Source organism: Mauremys reevesii, linkage group 1, assembly GCF_016161935.1.
Source record: "Mauremys reevesii isolate NIE-2019 linkage group 1, ASM1616193v1, whole genome shotgun sequence".
Classification (NCBI taxonomy): domain Eukaryota; kingdom Metazoa; phylum Chordata; order Testudines; family Geoemydidae; genus Mauremys; species Mauremys reevesii.
In genome coordinates, this window is record NC_052623.1 from 283,097,421 (window position 1) to 283,117,698 (window position 20,278).

The following is a 20,278-nucleotide window of genomic DNA, read 5'->3' on the forward strand; positions in this document are numbered from 1 at the left end:
GTATACATGTAACAGTTCAACTACACTAGTATAATTATACCACTATAACTGAATATTTTTCCCATGTAGTCAAGCCCTTACATATGTGCTTAACTTCATTTACTGTGAGCACTCCTATTGGCTTCAGTGGAAGTAATCAGAATGCATAAGATTAAACATATACATAAGACTTTTCAGGATCAGGGTCTTAATATATAAAGTCTTTCTTACATGCATGAAGAGTTCTAAATATGCGAGTTGTGCCATTGAACTCAAATGGAATGCTATTGTCCATTATATGAACTAACTTCACATAAGTTGCCTTAATAGTTGCTTGTAAAAATAAAAAGACCATAATATAAACTTCTGTAAAACTGTTTATTTCAGAATGAAGTTAAAATATTTGTGAAAACCAAAACTCAAATACAAAATAATAATTTACTTGAGGCAACTTTTCTAGATTTCAATCCAAGCAAAGTGGAAGCACTCAGTTACTTCACATCAGAAATGGCTTAATGTTCTTAATCATTCAAAATATAACAGCAAAATTTGCTTTTCTTTCCAGGTCTCTCATCTCTTGCTCAGCAGAATCATATTGGAGAAATACAGGAAAAATTACAGCTGCTAGAACAGAGAACTAGAGAGGCTGAGAGAATGGCAGAATTAGCAGAGTCTGATGCTAGGGAAAAGGACAAAGAACTCATTGAGGCTCTGAAGCGAATGAGAGACTATGAAACGGTACAAAGTTTATTTGATAAAATGAAAAGAGCAGTTTTTGACTATATCTTCAACAGATCTTTTTTTTGTTTGCAGTTTTCCCATTTACTATGTTCTAACTGAAAAATAAAACAAAACAAATGTCAAATGAACAACTTCCCATGTTGTTTTTTCTCTCATTCTTATGCATTCCTTGATCTTGTTGTAAATGGTAGATGAGTGAATTGAGTCTTGAGTTAAGCTATATTTGGCAAGGTATATGAAACTTCTATTTGAGCATCCAGAATAGTTGTCTTGAGACAACAGAAGTTGGATAGCCAAGACGAGGAGCTTTTGAAGGCTCAACAGTTAAGCTAGTAACAGAACTCCATCTTGCAAACAGTGGGAAAAGCACTTCTGAAAATTACTGGCAGCACCAAGTAAAAAAATGTTTGTCAGAGAAGTAAGAGGAATGAAAAGATGCCATTTTTAGATAATCACTTTCCTAATCCTAACTGTGCTTTAAATATTTACATTCCTAAAATATTCTGCAAATTTGGGCCCTGATTCTTTGCAGAGATCTATGTATGTGTGGCGCTCATTGCAGGATCAGGGACTTAGCATGTGCATGTTACACATATACATCTCAGGGTAAAGAAAAATATGCAGTTCCTTTCCATTGCATTGAATTGTATTGTTTGTTAAATAGTAAACGTCACATTGTTGGATGATGTCTGATTATCAGTGATAAGCTTTAAGGTTTTTTTAGCCATACTTGTGAAAGGGTGATCACATGACAATTCTGTTTGACAATGCAACAAAAGGTTTTTGTTTACCATATTTTCAAAATAAAAAAAGGACCTTTTTATGGCAACATTTTTTAGGGTTGCAGAATATTCATGCAAATGTACTTTTTAAAAATGTGCGCTAGTATCACTACTTCAGACTCAGCAGAGAGGCATGTGTATTTCTCAAAGGTAGTGGATTTTTTTCAAATAACTCAATGTTCTGAATAAGTTTATTGTGAAACATTGAACAAGTATGGTTAACGTTTACTTTGAACAAAAAATACCTTTGATTGTGTTTATACTCATTCAACTTTTCACTGCAAACACTGTTTAGAATAGCAATATGTCATAAGCAAACTTTTTTAATTATTAAAGAACCCTTATATTTTCATTGATAAAATAAAAAAAAAGGACACTTCAGATTTCCAAAAGAAGATATCTGGACCCAGGGACGTTATGTAAAATCTGCATGTATGGTCTTTGACAAAGGTATGCTGGAATTCAGTAAAACTACATGCATTGTCATGGTGACACTACTTACAAACACTGGTCATGTGCCAATTTTGATCAAAAATTTAAAAAAGGAGAGAGACATAAAGTATTGTAAATTAAGACTTCTATTCTAATTACAAAGTGCTATTTTCCATGATCAGAAAAATTATTATACTTGCTCTTCAATGGACTTTGGATCAGGCCTCTCAAGGGGGTGGATTACTTCAACTTAATCCTATAATGTTCTTTCAAAAGAATCCCTCCACTTACTCATAACCTTCTTCTTGCCTGTCATGAGTCTTTAATTTTAGTATAATGTTTGGACAATTTACGAAGTCCTTTTAAATTCACCTTTGGGACTATTTCAGGGGATATATGGTTTGGAAGATGCTATTGCTGAAATAAAGGATTTAAAAAAGCAGATTAAAATAAGAGATCATGAGACTGAAGGATTGATTAAGGAAGTGAACAAACTTGGACTTAAAATCAATGATTTTCTTGATGAAAATGAAGACCTCAGGGAACGCTTAGGTATGTCATTTATGAAATTTTACAAAGATTTCACTGTGCCATAGAGTTCAAATAACATTATATTTATGCAAATATCTTACCTTATTGTAATACAGTGTGTGTAAATTATTTTATTTGTCTTACTAAAAATGAAGTGATGAATTTATTTATTAGGAAGAAATTATTAGCTGTAGGATTGTTCATGAACAAATGTGGTCAGTAAGCTGCTCTTGACAGAGCTACATTTCTCTCTCTCCCTGCCCCCCACACTTCCCTCCAGAAGAACAAGAAGAAGTAGTGTTTGCAACCTGCATTTTTATTTCCATGATGCTATCTAACTTTTCCTGATTCCAGAATGGCTCATTCAGCATAGTACATTCTAACACTATGATATTTGTAAAGAAAATATAGTGTTATCTGTCATAATATTGATTGAAAAATGCAGAAAGAACAAACATAAGTTAGTCTGTTTAGGCTCTTTTATAGCAAAAGATAAATTGGTACCTGAAGTATATTACTTTTAGTTATGGGTAAGTCAACTAATATTGTCCTTTTTCCAGATTATATTAGGCATGGAAGAGCTGTTATATATGAAGAAAATAAGTGCCCTTACTGGTTTTCTGTATAATTATTTGTACTCCTACTTGAATATTTATCAAAGTATTCTTATTTAAATAGGTTATGTGTTAATGCTTTGTAAAGTTAGAATTATTTTTTCTAACTAATGAATAATTACACAGCATGGATTGTGTTTCAGGTCTTGATCCAAAGACAATGATAGATTTAACTGAATTTAAAAACAGCAAGGCACTAAAACAGCAGCAGTACAGAGCTGAAAACCAAGTCCTTTTAAAAGAGGCAAGTGATAAACTGTGTTTATGCATATTTTGTAAAATGAAACTGAACAGAAATAAATATTAATATTTGATTAATGTGCAGATTGAAAGACTGGAAGAAGAAAGAGTTGCACTGAAACAACACATTCGTAAACTGGCTCAGGAGAAAGGAAAAAGAGCGGCAATGTTAGGTAGGACAGAATCATGGCTGTTTATTTAGATTTTGTCAGTTTTCAGACCAGCCATTGAAAGTGGTTCTGTGTAGATTTATTTGGGATGACTTGACAATGTGCCGCATTTGCTAATGTATCTAAATGTTATGAAGCTGAGTATAGATAGTGACCCAGATCTTCAGCTGCACCAGAGTTCAAGTTGGTGTATTTGAAGGAAAGGGATGGAGTGGCTTTGTATTTCACTAATTCTCCAGCCTCATGTGTGTTCTAGCTTGTGCTGGCTTATAATGGCATCTGAAGTGTTGTCAGAGCGCAGAATGTTCCAGCCGCACCCTCCCTCTCTCTTCAGGCAAATATTTGTAACAGAGATGTTGCAAAGAGCTGGCTATGCCAATTCTACACCAGCCAGAAGTACATCCACCCCAGGGGACTCATCAGCTGCCTACCAGGAGCAACTTTATGACTCCTTTGCATCACAGAACAGGGACCAGAAAGCTAGTCCACTGTCTGGAACATTTCATTTTGTTGTCAATGATAAATTCATTCATAATAATTTGTTATTCATACATGTATTGGTAATTAGGATTGGATGCAGATGACCTGCAGCTGATTGATAGCTTTACTGAAGATCTGAAGACAAAAACGGGGAAATCAGACTTCATGAGCACAGTTACTGTTGATGAAGTTAAAGCAAAGGTAGGGTCATGATATGTTAGTGTGTATTGTATTTTTTCTGTATGAGTTGGGCCCCAAAACAGGAACTGTTAGTGTCTGAGTATATAGTTTTTAGACTTCCATATAGTTATTAATTATTAGTGTAACTATCTAAAGAAACAATCTTAAATGACAGGTTTCAGAGTGGTAGCCGTGTTAGGCTGTATTAGCAAAAAGAACGAGGAGTCCTTGTGGCACCTTAGAGACTAACAAATTTATTTGAGCATAAGCTTTCGTGGGCTAAAACCCACTTCATCGGATGCATGCAGTGGAAAATACAGTAGGAACATCTTGAGCTTATGCTCAAATAAATTTGTTAGTCTCTAAGGTGCCAGAAGTACTCCTAATCCTAAATGAATTATCTTTACATACTGATGTAACAATAATAAGCATTGTTTACTTTTCTATGAATACAGGATAACAGTTCATATAACATGGAAATGAAAAACATACTTTCAATTAGAGGAGCATCATTTAGTTTGTTAAAATCTGAGAAGGATATATCTGAAAATACCATGGCTTTGGGAAATCTATCAAGAAGAATTTCTAGTGTACTTCGTAATCTAAATCAGTCAGAAAAAAGTGGAAATATTTTTGTCCAGTTAGATTCTAGACACCTGGCACAGATGCAGCTAAAAGATGATGGCCATAATTCAGAAACGTTTACTATAAAAGAACTTTACAGATCATCAGGATTACAATCTACAGAAACACTAGGGACAACAGACTATGCAACTAATAGACAGCTATCAAAAGGCTTAAAATCAGACTATCCATGTGCATTTTCTGCTGCACAAATAATGCAAAAGGATTCAAAAAGCCAGCGGATTCAAGGACAGAACGGTGAAAATTATGGGGAAAAAGCATCTTTTCAGAAACAAACAGCAATATGCTCTGGTTCAGACCAAACATTTTCTGAAGATTTCCAGGGAGGGCTGTCTCTTAGTCAAAAATCTGCCATTTTTTGTCAGTCTATTCTTGGAAAGCCAGTAACACCCTATAAATCACAAGTAGTGAAGCTGAAAGATGAACAGGACTATTCTCAAATAAAGTATTCTGATTTCTTAACTGATTTTCATGATGTCAGCAAAGAACAGAGAGCCTTTCCAGAATCATTGCAGGCAGAAATTTTGAAAAGTGGACTTGAAGGTGGACCATCAGAATACGTATGTCAGGCAGATCCAGTCGAAAATCTCTTAGGGCAGTTGAGGAGTGAATTATTTTTTCTTAGATCGCAGGTGAGGCTTCTCCAGCATATCTGTAAGTTTACCTTTTGTAATTATTCAGAAAATATACTCAGTAACAAATAACAGACAATGTACATTTTTTATTTTCTGTGTTTCAACTTCATTAACGTATATAAGACAGTTCCATTCCAGCACATTTGAGGTGTTGGTAATACAACATAGAAAGTTCCTTAAATATAAAGCCACCAGAATCACAACTGCTTCTTACCCAATATGTAGACATCAAAAATACAAAAGAGGTGTTTTCCATTAAAAAAAACAAACAAAAAAACCCCAAAAAACCCAAAAACAAGATTAGAGAGATTTTCAGTTCTGTGGTCAGTTTTGTGTTTTGCAAAAAACCAAAACAAATCCTTGTTTAACTTCTCTCCCTTCCAATCTTACCTTTCAGACTTCCTCATGACTGTAGTGTTCTCTCCATTCTTATGTTTCAGTTTCAGTTAAGCAACAGGCCACAGTAGCATGAGGCATAGGTGCTGGCTCCAGGGTTGGCCCACCCACGGAAATTAGTGGGTGCTTAGCATCTACCAGTGGCCAGCTCCCCACCACCTCCCCAGCATCTCCTGTCCACTTGTGGCCCCACTGATTAACTCCTTCCCCTCCCTTCCAGTGCCTCCCGTCCTCTGCGATCAGCTGTTCCATGGTGTGCAGGAGGTGCTGGGAGTGAAGGGGAGGAGCAGGGATGGGGCGTGCTCGGGAGAGGGAGCAGAACTGGGCAGAAAGAGGTGGGGTGGAGGTATAGTGGGGTGGGAAGAGGTGAGGTGAGGGTGGAGGCTTGGGGGGGCAAGGACGGGGTTGGTGGATGGGCAGGGGGGGTGAGCACCCCTGGAGCCTGAAGGAAGCCAGTGCCTGTGGCATGAGGTGAGTCACTTGTTAATTAGTTTACATTTAGATAAAGTCCGGTAATTTACAGCCCTTATCTGAATGAGGTGGGGGCTGAGACAGTGCTGCTCTCTGATATTAGTGGAAACATTAATGAATTGCTAAGGGGGAGTATAAAAGTATAGTACAAGCATATAGGAACAAAATCAGAAAGGCTAAGGCACAGGATGTGTTACACCTAGCAAGGGATATAAAAGGCCATAAGAAGAGGTTTTTTAAATACGTAAGGAGCAAAAGAAAGACAAAGGAAAGTGTAGGTTGTCTACTTAGCAGGGAAGGAGAGGTAATAACTCATGACATCAGGAAGGTTGCGGTGTTTAATGCTTATTTTGCTTCAGTCTTCACTAAAAAAGGTTAATGGTGACCAGATACTCAACACAATTAATGTTAACAACATGGAGGAAGGAACACAAGCCAAAATAGAGAAAGAACAGGTTAAAGAATATTTAGAGAAGTTGGGATATTAGCAGGTTATTAGGGCCTGATGAATTTCATTCTTGGGTACGTAAGGAACTAGCTGAAACATCCTTAAAACCATTAGCAATTACCTTTGAGAACTCATGGAGGATGTGTGAGGTCCCAGAGGACTAGAGAAGGGCTAACATAGTACCTATTTTTAAAAATGGAAACAAAAGAGGACCTGGGGAATTATAAACCAGTCAACCTAAATACCTGGAAAGATGCTGGAGCAAATTATTAAACAATCAATTTGTAAGCACCTAGAGAATAACAGAGAGACAGGGTGGGTGAGGTAATATCTTTTATTGGACCAACTTCTGTTGATGAGAGACAAGCTTTTGAGCTATACAGAGCTTTTCCTTGGGTCTGGGAAGGGCACTAAGGGTATGTCTTCACTAGAACGTGGCTGTGTAGTCGCGGCAAAAAAAACAAACAACCCACTCCCATGAGGGGAGTAGCTAACAGCGCTGTCAACACTGCCACTTTACAGCCTGAAACTTGCAGCGCTCGGGGGCTGGGTGTTTTTTCAAACCCCTGAGCAAGAAAGTTTCATCACTGTAAAGTGGCAGTGTAGACAAGGCCTTAGAGCATCCCAGCTAAATACAAGATTGAACAGCTAGTTTAGCATAAGTAATTAGCACATATTCTAAGGAACCATTCAAAGTGAAGTGGCCCGTTAATACCCTTGTAGTAATAGGACAAATGGGGTGGGGGTTAGTGGGTTACAGAATGCCATAAATCCAGTGTCTTTATTAAGACTGTGATTTTTTTAGTGTCTAGCAAGGTTATGAATTTAAGCTCCCAGGCTTGTTTTTTGAAAGTGCTGTGCAATTTCCTTTGAGGATGAGGTCTCATAGGTCAGCAATAGAGTGATTGCTTTGTGAAAAGAGTTCACACATAGGTGATACAGTGTTTCTGTCTTTTATTATTTTCCTGTTTCAGTTCATTGGAGAGTCTAGTGATTGTCTGGTTTCATCCACTGGATGAGGTACACCACATGTTGTGATAGGCGTGTGTAGGATCCATGGATCTGGAAAGGTGTGTTGTGGAGAGTGTTGATCATTGTAGCAGTGGAGATATGTCTGCAGGTTTTGCATGTGTTGTTGTGGCAGGGTGTGATGCTACTTTGAGTTGGTGTGTCCTGGTCTCTAGGAAGCTTACTTCTGATGATGAGTTTGGAGAGGCTGTGGGGCTGTTTGAAGGCCAGGAAATATTTTTTTTCAGGGTGGGATCCACACTGAGTATGAGTTGCAGTTGTTTGATGATGCCTTGCATGGGTTCCAGCGTGGGGTGCTAGGTGACAACCAGGGCTGTGCGGTCAGAGGGGGTTTTATTTCTGTATTGAATCAGATTCTCTCAGAGTATTTGGGTGGCCCATTCCATGATGAGATCCACTTGTCTTGTGAAATATCCTTATTTGGTGAACATAATTTTGAATGTGTTAAGGTATATATCAAAACCACTAACTACTTATTCTATAAACTATCTGTTCAATCTTGTATTTAGCTGTTATATTTTGAGTATCATTCCCAGACTTGAAGACAAGCTCTGTGTAGACCAAAAGCTTGTATCTCTCAGCAACAGAAGTTGGTTCATTAAGATATTACCTCTCTCACCTTGTCGCTCTAATATTCTGGGACTAATACTGCTACAACAACACTCCATAGAGGATAATAGGCTTGTAAGGAATTGTTGGCATGGATTTGTCAAGAACAAAAAACAACCTAATTTCCTTCTTTGATAGAGTTATTTGTTTACTGCTATATCTTGATTTTACCAAGTATTTTGACACAGTCCCATTTGATAGTCTCATAAGCAAGCTAGGGAAATGTGGTCTATCTGAAATTACTATAAGATGGGTTCATAACTGGTTGCAAGACTATATTCACATAGTTATCAATGATTCACTGTCAGACTGTGAGGATGTATCTAGTGGGGTCCAATAGGGGTCAGTCCTGTGAGAGAGACTATTCAATATTTTCATTACTGACTTGGATAATGGAGATAAGAATATGCTTATAAAATTTCCAGATGACACCAAGTTGGGAGGGGTTGCAAGCCCTTTGGAGGACAGGATTAGAATTCAAAAGGATCTTGATGAATTGGAGAATTGATCGGAAATCAACAAGATGAAATTCAATAAAGACAAGTGTGATGTGCTTCACCTAGGAAGGAAAAAATCAAATGCAAAACTACAAAATGGGGAATAACTGGCTAAGTAGTAGTACTGCTGAAAAGGACCAGAGGGTTATAGAGGATCACAAACTGAATATACATCAACAATGATGCAGTTGCTAACGAAGCTAATATAATTTTGGGGTGTATTAACGGGGTATCTTATGTAAGACATGGGAGGTAATTGCCCTGCTCTACTCAGCACTTATAAGGCCTCAGCTTACTGTGTCCAATTCTGGGTGCCACAATTTAGGGAAGATGTGAAGAAATTGGAGAGAGTCTAGAGGAGAGCAACAAAAGTGATACAAGGTTTAGAAAACCTGACCGATGAGGAAAGGTTAAAAAAAACTAGGCATGTTTAGTCAAGAAAGGAAGGGAAAGTCTAAATTTACTTGGTCCTGTCTAAGTGCAGAGAGCTGGACTTGACGACCCTCTTGAGGTCCCTTCCAGTCCTACATTTCTATGAGATTGTGATTGGCGGAATATCAGAGCAGTGTCCTCTGTCAAAGGATGCCACAGCTTTAGCCAATGCAAGGCATAGGGGAGAAGTAGCTTCTGAAGCTTGTGCTACCAACGAGGATAGGCAAGGAAAAGAACCAAGGTATTAAGGAGATGAAAGATTCCTTTGTTTCAGTCATCCCCCAGCTAGTGAGAAGTTTCTGAGTTGGCTTTCAATAACTTTTCTTTCCTATCTCTTCATCTAGTGGCAAAGAAACTGTAGATTTAATATTAGGAAAAGATTTCAAGTGGTGAAATCTGTTAGATTAGTGGTTCCTAAATGGTGGTATATGGAATGCTTTCCAGTGATTCATAAAGGAGCTAGTTGGTCACATATGCGAAGTTGTATTTATTTTTCAATGCACTAAATAGTTTCCTAACATTAATTGTCGGTGTAAGTAATTTCTGTACTTCCCAAAGGGATTTTATTGGATTTCCAGTGGAAAAGGAGGTGATCCACTTGATCATGAATCGTATGGGTGTCGTTCATGACATGAAGTCTACAATATGAAAAATTTGGGGAACTCTATATTAGAATGCTGAAATAATCTTCCAAAGGAAGTAGTGGAGTCTCTGTTGCATGAATCTTTTTTAAAATTGGACTGAAAGAAGCCCTGGAGAATATGATATAGGGAACATCATTAGCACAGGAATGAACAAGTTAATAAAAGAGTTCTTTCCCATTACTAACTTAAATGAGTAAAAACTATGAGAGGTATTTTCTAGATTTATCAAACTATTGTTCTTTTTGATATCCATAATTGATAAATGGGACTCGTATGTCTGTATAAGTCAGTCTTTTAGACTATTGTCTCTTATGCTTTGCTCCAACAGGTCGTTTTTAAGTAATGTGTTAACAAAATTGTAAAACAAATAATATAATTCATTTAATTTACTGCTAAAATGTAAAAGTTGTTTCTTTATTCATATCACAGAAAAGGTCTTGGAAAGGTAACATACATAAATGGAAATCAAATAATTTTCTAATTATTCATTGTTCCTCTAGAATGAGCAGATATCCAAGGATTTGTTGGCTAAGAACACATTATATAGAAATGCAGAACTCGAGCTTGAGAGATACAGAAGCCAGGCAGTGCAGGTAGTGCATGGCTTTCATAGGATATTTATGAAGAGAGGAAATTTTAAATGCTTGCGTAAACATTATCTATAGCTTTAATATTTTTCTTTTACTGGTTTTGTGCAGATGACACTGTTTCTTTTACTGTTTTCTTATAATATAATTGTACTGTCAGCTATGTATGATTTTAATATTTCTTCAGGAATCTAGTTTTATTTAACAGCCATTACTCAATTGTATGCTCTTAAGTATTCTAGTATTAAAAGACTCTAAATCTTATGTCTTGAAAATCCAGTTTTTAAGATTGTTTCTTTCTTTCTTTCTTTTTTTCTTTCTTTCTCTTTTGCTGGTAGAATGAATACCTTGCAAAAGAATTAAATGAGAGAGAGAGAGATTTGGAACGGAACAGGACTGCGATAGCCAAATTTCAATCCAAATGTAAGCTGTAATTCTTTGCTAGTACAGGCCATGATTAAATTTATAAATAGCTGCTGGTAGTCAGATTTTTATGTATAATTTTTAGAGGGCTAATATTCTCCTGCTTTATTTTGTTATGCTTGCAAATCTAATTTTTCCTTTAATATTTTAAGTTTACAGTTTACACCTCTACCCCGATATAACGCTGTCCTCAGGAGCCAAAAAAGCTTACCGCGTTATAGGTGAAACCGCGTTATATCAAACTTGCTTTGATCCGCTGGAGCGCGCAGCCCCGCCCCTCTGGAGCACTGCTTTACTGCTTTATATCTGAATTCATCTTATATCGGGTCGTGTAATATCGGGGTAGAGGTGTTTTTCAGCTGATGTTTTTCAGAATGCATGAACGGCACTGTGTGTGTGTAAATATATACACACACACATAGAGAGAGAGAGAGAGAGAGAGAGAGAGAGGCTTTTATGACCTAATACCTTTAAACTCTGAAATGTAGATTGAGGGTTGTTCCTGATAAGCTACAAAATGATGACAATGAAATTTAATTTACCAAGTCTCTTATTTCTTTAGAACTTCAATAAATACTTTAAACTTTCATATATCTTCTTTAAAAGAGTTTCTGTTGTGTGGTAAATATTTCTGATTTTAAACTTAAAGGTTTACATCAGTGGCACTATATGGAACACATTTTATTTATTTTAATATATGGTATTAAAATAACAAGTTGCTTATATCCAATCCAGCACAGCACCTAAGCACATGCCTAATTTTAAACCCATGAATGTCCCATTGAAGACAGTGGTACAACCCACTTGCTTAAAGTTAGGCATGTGCTTATGTGCTTTGCTGGATTAGATCATTAGTAAACAAGGGGTTGGGGAGTCAGAATGCTGCATTTACTACTTGTGCATAGAAATCTGAAGTCTCTGAACTCTGTAAGTGTGTGGGTATTTCCTTGAATAAGATAAGCCATTTTTATTGTATATCAGACTAACAGAAACCTAGATGAACTTGTATTTTTCCAGAGTATTTTAAAATATTTTAGAAATATACACCTCTACCCTGATATAATGCTGTCCTCAGGAGCCAAAAAATCTTACTGCGTTATAGGTGAAACCACATTATATCAAACTTGCTTTGATCCGCTGGTGTGCGCAGCCCCACTCCCACAGAGCGCTGCTTTACCGCGTTATATCCGAATTCATGTTATATTGGGTTGCGTTATATCGGGGTAGAGGTGTATTTTAGAAATATACATTATTGTATTGCAGTAAAAGAATTATCAGAAGAAAACAAGCAGCTTGAGCAAGGAATGAAAGAGATATTACAAGCTGTCAAGGAAATGCAGAAGGATCCTAGTGTGAAAGGAGGAGAAACAGCCTTAATGATCCCTAGTCTGGAGCGATTAGTAAATGTAAGCCTTCTTTCATTTGAATTATTTGGCTTGGTAGACATTATTTATAGAGTTCTCTTTGTTTTGACTGCTTCAGTGTTGAACATTAGCTGTTATATGTTCAAAATACACCCTAAAATCTTAAAAACACAAATCAAATTGACACATGAGAGTAAAATTCATCTTGACTGAATAGTCAGTCTTCAAAGCCTTGCAGAATACTTTAAATATGGATTTAGTATATTAGAATATAGTATTTTACATAAAAGCAGATTATAGTATTGTATTAAATATATGACTTTTAAAAAGTAATAATCTACTTTGAGTTATCATGGTAGAGAATCAGATCACTGAAATATTAGCTTGAGACATGATGTTCATGCTGAAAGTGTTCTGTTAGATTTAGTTTTCTTAATCACTTAGCAGCTAGATCTGCGCCAAGCTCACAGTCATGGCTGCCTAAAGCAGAATGCTTCCCTAGGTTTACTGGTGGGATTGCACTGGTGATGCTCATTTTGGGTTGTAGGAACTCCCCTCTGCACAGCCAGCCAGTTCTGCTAGCTGACACGAGGTCGGGGTTGAGTTATGGCTTTGCCTACTTTTGTCTGTCACTTCCTCCTTATGACGGTTTGATGGTATTAGTCCCTGTACTCTCTCTGTCACAGTGGCTGCAATTTTGAGCCCCACTTATGCACACTGGAAAGCTCCAGTTTATTGGGAAATATGGAGAAGTATTTGAGTTCTTTTGTTTGTTTTTTGTTTTTCTGTTTACTAAATTAATTCTTAATGTGATAGGCAATCGAATCAAAGAATGCAGAAGGAATATTTGATGCCAATTTGCATTTGAAAGCTCAAGTTGACCAGCTTACGGGGCGAAATGAAGAATTGAGGCAGGAGCTAAAAGGATCTCGAAAAGAGGCAATACATTTCTCTAACCAGCTAGCAAATGCTAATGTAAAGGTATATATTCTAATTTGTTCTACAGTGAAAATATAGAATAATTTGCTGGCTCCATGGATAACATAGAACAAAATACACTTAATATTTTGTATTAAAATTGTTGTAAATACTAGATATTGCTGTCAGTTTTTTTAGTGTAACTCACACATTTTTATTTTTTATTTACACATTTTGAAAATATGTAAAACCTGCAGATATAATTGACGAGATACAATCATACATACTTGTTACTATATTTGTGGATTATAATCTATGTTCTTGTTCTCACTGAGTTAAAATCCAAATAATCCAAATGTTATTCCATACTTACAAAAATCCTAATACCCAATGCCCCATCATAGAGTTGTGTCTACTAGGTGAGGTGTTGGGGAAAGCTGTGCTAAATGTGAGTTGCAAAAACATTTTTGTTTCATTTTTCTTAAAATGAGCAATAATCATTTTATACTTCTTACATATGTGAGAGACTCAAATAGCAAGGCTAACGGGGATTCAACGAATAAATTGATTTTAAAATGTTTTCCCTTTTTGCCACTGAAATAATAGCTGGTGATTTTAGCTCAACTGTGAATGCTTCCAAATGTTTATATTATATATCCCAAAGGCTATAACATATTAATATTAAACGTATCTTCAAACTGACATCTTTATAAAAAGCATACTCTCTCTATATGAACCCTTTAAGACAGCTGTGTGATCCAGTATGACTTCCTAGTACAGTAACTCTTCACTTAGTCGTCCTGCTTAACGTTTCGTTGTTACGTTGCTGATCAATTAGGGAACATACTCATTTAAAGTTGTGCAATGCTTCACTCTTACGTTGTTTGGCTGCGTGCTTTCTCCACAGCTGGCAGCCTCCCTACACCCCTCCACTCCCAGCACCTTCTGCCCGCTGGCAGACCCCATGGATCAGTGCCGCCATGGGAGGCGGGGAGGGAGGGAGGAGGCGCGTCAAGTCCTCCCTCCTCCCCCTGCCTCCTGCCTGTGGCAATCAGCTGGCTTGCAGCGTTTTGGAGGCAGGAGAGAGAGGGGAGGAGCAAGGACTCGGCGCACAGGATCCCCCTTCCTCCCCTGCCTCCCAAATGCGGCAAGTCAGCTGATTGCCCCAGGCAGGAGGGAGGGGGAGGGAGCCTGTGCCAAGTCCTCGCTCCTCCGCCCTCCCCGCCTTGCAAACGTGGCAAGCCAGCTAATTGCCCTAGGGAGGAGGGAGGAGCGAGGACTCGATGCGCCTCCTTCCTCCCTCCCCTGCCTCCCATGATGGCAATCAGCTGGCTTGCTGCGTTTTGGAGGCAGGAGGGAGCGGGGAGGAGCCAGGATGCAGCATGCGAAGTAAAGGGGGAGGAGATGGGGGGGAGAAAAGACGGGTTAAAGTTGGAGGCTTGGGGGAAAGGGTGGAGTGGGCAGGCTGAGGGTTGAGCTCCCCACTTCTGGTGTTTGCAGAGTAGGGGAAACTGCCCTGGAACCTAAGCCCCCCTATTTACATTAATTCTTATGGGGAAATTGGATTTGCTTAACATCGTTTCACTTAAAGTCACATTTTTCAGGAACATAACTACAACGCTAAGTGAGGAGTTGCTGTATTTTTAGCATTACAGAACAGTATTTTCTGGGGCATTGTAGTTAGAGATTGTTGTCAACCAAAACTCTTTGAAGGGTTTAAAAAAGAAAGACATGGTAAATTTAGAATAAATGTGCTGGATAGCCATCTGAGCCATGCAGTTTTGGACATTGAGGCTTAGCTCAGTCTCCATATGAATGTTTCCAGGTAAAAAGAAAGGAAAAATAACCTACAAATTATATGCGTGAACAACTAAAGTAAAATTGAGATGGATCGGCAGCTGTGTGAGCCTGCTCTGGATGCTTGATCATTTTTAGCCATTTGACTCAAAGTATTGTATTTAATATTTTTGTGGAATTGTAATTTTAAAACTAGAAAAATTTACTTTAAAACATTAAAAAAATAATTGGGACTACCTAAATTATGAGATGTTTATAATTCAAAACAGTGTGAGACTGGACACCTCTACATTTTGTATCCATATTTTTTGGCTGAATAATAGGAGTTTCGTCTTACTGCTTCTATTCTCTTTATTTATTTTCTTTAGATTGCACAACTTAAAGAGGAAGTTTGTTTGTTACGTCAATCGGAAGGTGCCAATATAGTATTCAGAGCAGTAAACTATCCAGAAGGGATGACTCCTTCAAGTGCTCATATAGTTAATTCTCAGAATGAATATTTAATACAACTTTTACAGGTAACTAATTTAAACCTGCACACCAGGGGTATTTGTAAATCCTTCCAAATCTGTTGTTATATCATATGTGGAAACTGGGGAGTCTCCTAAAAACTGTAACGTGTATTGTTGTAATAGAATATAGTTGCTTGAACCTTCCTTGTATGACATCTCTGGGCTAGAGATGATTTTATTTCTAACCCCACCAAAGCAATCTGCAGGGAAGAGCCAATCCCTCTTTCCTGTCCCATACCCAACAAGACAAAGAAGACTTCTTGCCTAGAATTGCATTGTTTCATATGCAGTGTAATCATCAAATGCAATTTAAAGATCCCAAAAATCAGGAATATTTCAGTATGTCTGGAAGAAAACTCACTATGCATTGGCTCCTCCTCCTGGACAGCTTGAGGTACTCAATTTTTTCATTTTTGAGCTCCTAAGCCTGATGTGCTTTGTGAGTTTTGTTAGAGAGTTTATTAAACAATTATACATTCCCAGCATCACAAACAGACTTTTATACAATACACTTGCGAGAAAAATATGTATGGAAGGGAGTGAACAGTTTTTACATTTTTACCTAAAGTCTAATGTTTGTAAAGCCAGAGGACAATTGACAAAGTATGTCTATTCTATTGTTCTTCTCATCTAAGTTCCTATGCCAGTTTTATATAGTATGGAAGGTTAGGAGACCATATTCAAGCATAAAGTAAATGGTGAGGGGTATAATCTTCCTAATTTAGCCAGTGGGAAGTTGGCCTTTTCTATGAATTTTTAAAGAAATCCACTTCCTTTGCTTGCTATGGGTCAATTTCTTCATTACCAGAATGCCATAAATGTAATTTTACCAAGATTATATTAGGAGATGTTTTTCCCCAGAAAGTTGCCAGAGTACATTTAGCTGGAAGAAATATATAAGTACTGAAAATATTTGTATGTTCTGCCATGAAAAAGTTATAGCCTTTGTAGCTTTTGCATTTGTTTTAGAAACCTGTAATTCTTCTTCTTCTAGATTGGGCATTTATGAAGAAATACACAAAAGTTAATATGTAAGAGTTACATTGTTTAAAATAAATCTGTTATTTTTTGTTTGTTTTGTTTTAAACTGAATGCTGGTCTGCAGATCCATGCACCTATTCTCGTTGAATTCTCTCCTTCTTTGCCACACACTTCTTCTGTGCAAAGCTCCTTGTAGTCTTATGTTTACTACTTTTATGTCTCATGTGAGTTAGTTGCTCATTTGTGTGGAGGGAATGGTCTGAATGTTGAGAAGAAGGGCTTAAATATGCTTGAATTAAAACTGTTGATTGCTGGGATGAAGGGAAAGATAAGGTGATAAATGGAGGGATGGGAACTTAAAAAACAAGCACACTAAACATAACTAGTAAGATGTGTGCCTATCATTACGCCAGTCAGCTTGCTTGTATCAGAAAGATTTTTTATATTGTATAGTTATGAAGTATGAATGCATTTGGCAGTGTGAGGAATGCTTAACACTTTCCAGGTGTGCAGTTTCATTAGTAGTCTGTGTGGACAAATCCAAAATATCAAGTAATTCTCAACTCTTTTTGGTCTGTGATCTGTAAAATTATTTATTATTTGTTAATTTATTACTTACAAATATTTAAACATTACTTTTTTTAGACTGGTTTGATATGTTGTTTTAGCATAAAGACACAAGCTCTGTTTCTTCAATATGTTGATTTCAGTGGTGCAAAGGTCTATGCTAGAGAATACCATTGAATGACCATGGCTTTGATGAATACTTTCAGATTTGAAGCATACATTGTTAATTATATCATTAATTTTTATTTTGAAAATGATCATTAGGAACTAGAAAATAAAGAACAGTTACTTAAGAAATTAGAAGAAGCAGTAGAAGAATATAAGCGAAAATTTGCAGTAATTCGCCATCAACAAGGCTTGCTATATAAGGAATATCAAAGGTACAAATCCTTTGGGGTCTTCCTTTTGAGATGGTTGGGCTGTTAAAACCTTAAACTTTCGAAGTGTTTTAAATATTTTAAATAGGAGAAAATATTAATAATTTCCCCACTGTGTTCAAGTTGTTATTTCTATTAGCATCATGGATATTTGTGTAAAATAATCATTCTTCTTTTAGGTTGCCTCTGTATATTCCCCATGGTGTTGCTGTGTTTCAAAAACCTTTTAGAAAAGCAGTGTCGCACTCACATTTTGTTGCCTGCTTTGTGGCAAGAACTAGTCTGTACAATTTTCATAGTGACAGAGATCATTTAAGCACCAGGGAAATCTGCAAACTGCGATCCTGTCAAGCTTCTCTTGAATCTGCATCCGGGAACTCATTTGTACCTGACATTTGTGGAAGCCTCACTTCCACTCTTCTCTGCTTTCAGACATAAGAGTAGGAATAATTGGAGCTCAGAGGGAATCTTGAGCTGAGGGACCCAGTGTTATTACAAAGGAGGAAAAGGAAACATTGCTATGGATCCAGGGATCACAAGTGCAGATTGGAGATGTCAGCTCCAGGGGTGTCTTTGGCCGTTCATGTAGTGCCAGTTCCTAGGACAATTCCTCTCCTTCTTTGAGTGATGACTGCTTCTGATTACCACAGAATGCATCTTTCCCACCGGAGGGTTAAGGCAGAAATTATTTAGATACAAGCATGTACACGAGTCTTTTAATTTGGATTCTAGGTTCTGAGGGCTGCCCAGATTGATATTTCACTATTGAATTAGGCCTGGAGGCTCACTTGGGCAGCTTCTGAGACAAAAGAGCTTCCTTTGATTTCTGGAGATTTATGTTTGTTGACTAACTTGACTAGCAGTTTCTGGATCCTGTTTTTGTGTCAGTCTGTGACATTTGGGTTGCGCTTCTATTCCTGCAAGTACAAGAGGCAGATAGTCTTACGCATGGGGCCTCGAGGTTTGGCCACACCCCTTCTGCCTATGTACTAGATTCTCTACCTCCAGCCAAGCAAATAAAATAGTGATTGAGTGCTCCTACCTTCGCTGATGCATTCAAGTACAGCTGGTCAAAACTTGGAATTTCTGTTCCATTGAAAATTCTGAAATTTTGAAAGTGTTTATTCCATTTTGGAACAAAAACAGGACATTTCTAAATTTTCATGAAAAGGAAATTATAAGTTTTTGTTTCAGGAAAAAAAGTATCCATTTTATTTAGATTTTCCTGAAGCAAAACAGAGCAGCTGGCTCCCCTGCTTGCAAGGCACTACCTGAACTTCCCCCACATCCCCCAGAAGGAATTAGAGGCAGCCTTGGGAGTGTCTCTTGGTCAGGGGAGTCACCTGCCATGAAGCAGGCCGCCTAGAAGCCCTGAGAGCCCTGGTTCAAGCTGGGGCTCCACAGCTTCCAAAGTTTCCAGGCACTCTGCTGTATAACAGAGACCTGGAAAATCTTGAGAGCCCTGGTTTGAGCTAGTGCACCCAGGGCTGCCCTGCTTCATGAGCCTCCCAAATCTTTAAGGTTCCCAGGACCACGGCAGGGACTCTGGAGCTGCAGGTATTAGAAGTCCAGGGTCTCCAGTTCTGGGGCAGTCTGCATGGTGGATCCAAGGACCCTTGCCTTCTAGGGTCCATAACTCTGAGGACGCTCCACTATTACAGAGCTTCCAATTTGTATGACAGGACTGCCTTGGGTATGTAGACCCAGGAAGGCATGGTGCCTTGAGCCTTTGGGCATTCTGTATGGCACAGCTGCTGCAGATCCTGGAAGCCTGAGCTACCCAGCAGCTTGCCAGGAAACCTGACTGTGATTCAATGAAAGTTTGCTGAACCCAAGATATTTCCACAAAATGTTTTGCGGTTGATTAATTGACATCGTGCAAAGAAACTCTATATCATCACAAAATTACTGACAAGATCATTGAATGTGTAAAAGCTTTTTTGAAGGAGCAGTGAGTAGAATCTTGCCACCCCTTAAGGAAGCAAAGATTCCAGGCCTCTGCATCCCAAATAGAACCACTGTCAAATTTATTCTCTGCTTTTTGCCCCTTATCCCCACCATGGTGGAAGCTAAGAAGTAGATGTAGTTTGTCTGTGAGGAGAACCACTTGGGAGCCAAAGAAGAGGAGCTCTGCCACAACTGTTCCCAGCCCACAGAACCTCACTCTGACCAGGGAAAAATTTTAGAGTCTGGACTGCTTATCGGAGCCTCCTCATCTCCCCAAACCAGATGAAACTTGTATGGGAGAACCTCCCCAAGGATAGGTCAGTCTCTTCAGTTATTGAGTCCCGACAGGCCACACTTTCCTCACTGATGGGGGGGCTTGACCCCACAGTGCAGACTACAGGGCCCAGTAAAGTGAGTTGCAGCGCCCACTAAAGTGTTGTTTGATAACTGCCCTACGTGAATCCTGCTAGCGTGAATAGGTACCTTTTGAATGGGATTGTGTTAATGTGAAATTGGTACCTTTTAGTTCACTCTAGCAGGGTCTACATGGGACACTTACAGAGCAACACTGTCGTGCGCACTGCAGTTCACCCTCTGGCAGTCCACACTGCAGGGCCATGTAGACAATCTTTGGGAGCAACTTCAAATATCTTTTTAAATCTGCTGATCTAATAGACTTCAGAAGGAAAACACACCAGAATTCCCTTACCTGATCATAACAGGGTAACAGTCTGGCAAGAAGGCTGGCATCCTTTCTGAATCTCCTTTTTCACAAGAGGGAGATCTGGGCAAGAAGTATCGCATACTTCACGTGTTCAAGTTTAATGGAATGTTTCTCTTAATAACATGT

The 20,278-nt window shown here is 38.1% G+C and overlaps 1 protein-coding gene across 5 annotated transcripts in view; it reads left to right on the top strand.

The window, feature by feature from the left end:
• CEP290 (centrosomal protein 290) overlaps positions 1–20,278 on the top strand; it is a 104,264-nt gene that overhangs the window by 26,975 nt on the left and 57,011 nt on the right. For 2 of the 5 annotated variants that reach the window (XR_005587493.1, XM_039497086.1), the window contains exons 13-24: positions 545–717; positions 2,324–2,486; positions 3,223–3,323; positions 3,405–3,492; positions 4,058–4,170; positions 4,605–5,426; positions 10,456–10,548; positions 10,881–10,965; positions 12,229–12,371; positions 13,146–13,310; positions 15,413–15,562; positions 17,369–17,484. Coding sequence is in view for 4 of the 5 variants with exons in the window: in XM_039497086.1 (XP_039353020.1) it covers positions 545–717; positions 2,324–2,486; positions 3,223–3,323; positions 3,405–3,492; positions 4,058–4,170; positions 4,605–5,426; positions 10,456–10,548; positions 10,881–10,965; positions 12,229–12,371; positions 13,146–13,310; positions 15,413–15,562; positions 17,369–17,484 (2,212 nt within the window). In the remaining variant the exon portion in view is untranslated. The remainder of the gene's footprint in view (positions 1–544; positions 718–2,323; positions 2,487–3,222; positions 3,324–3,404; positions 3,493–4,057; positions 4,171–4,604; positions 5,427–10,455; positions 10,549–10,880; positions 10,966–12,228; positions 12,372–13,145; positions 13,311–15,412; positions 15,563–17,368; positions 17,485–20,278) is intronic. The other 3 variants (XM_039497087.1, XM_039497088.1, XM_039497089.1) reach the window with 3 other exon arrangements.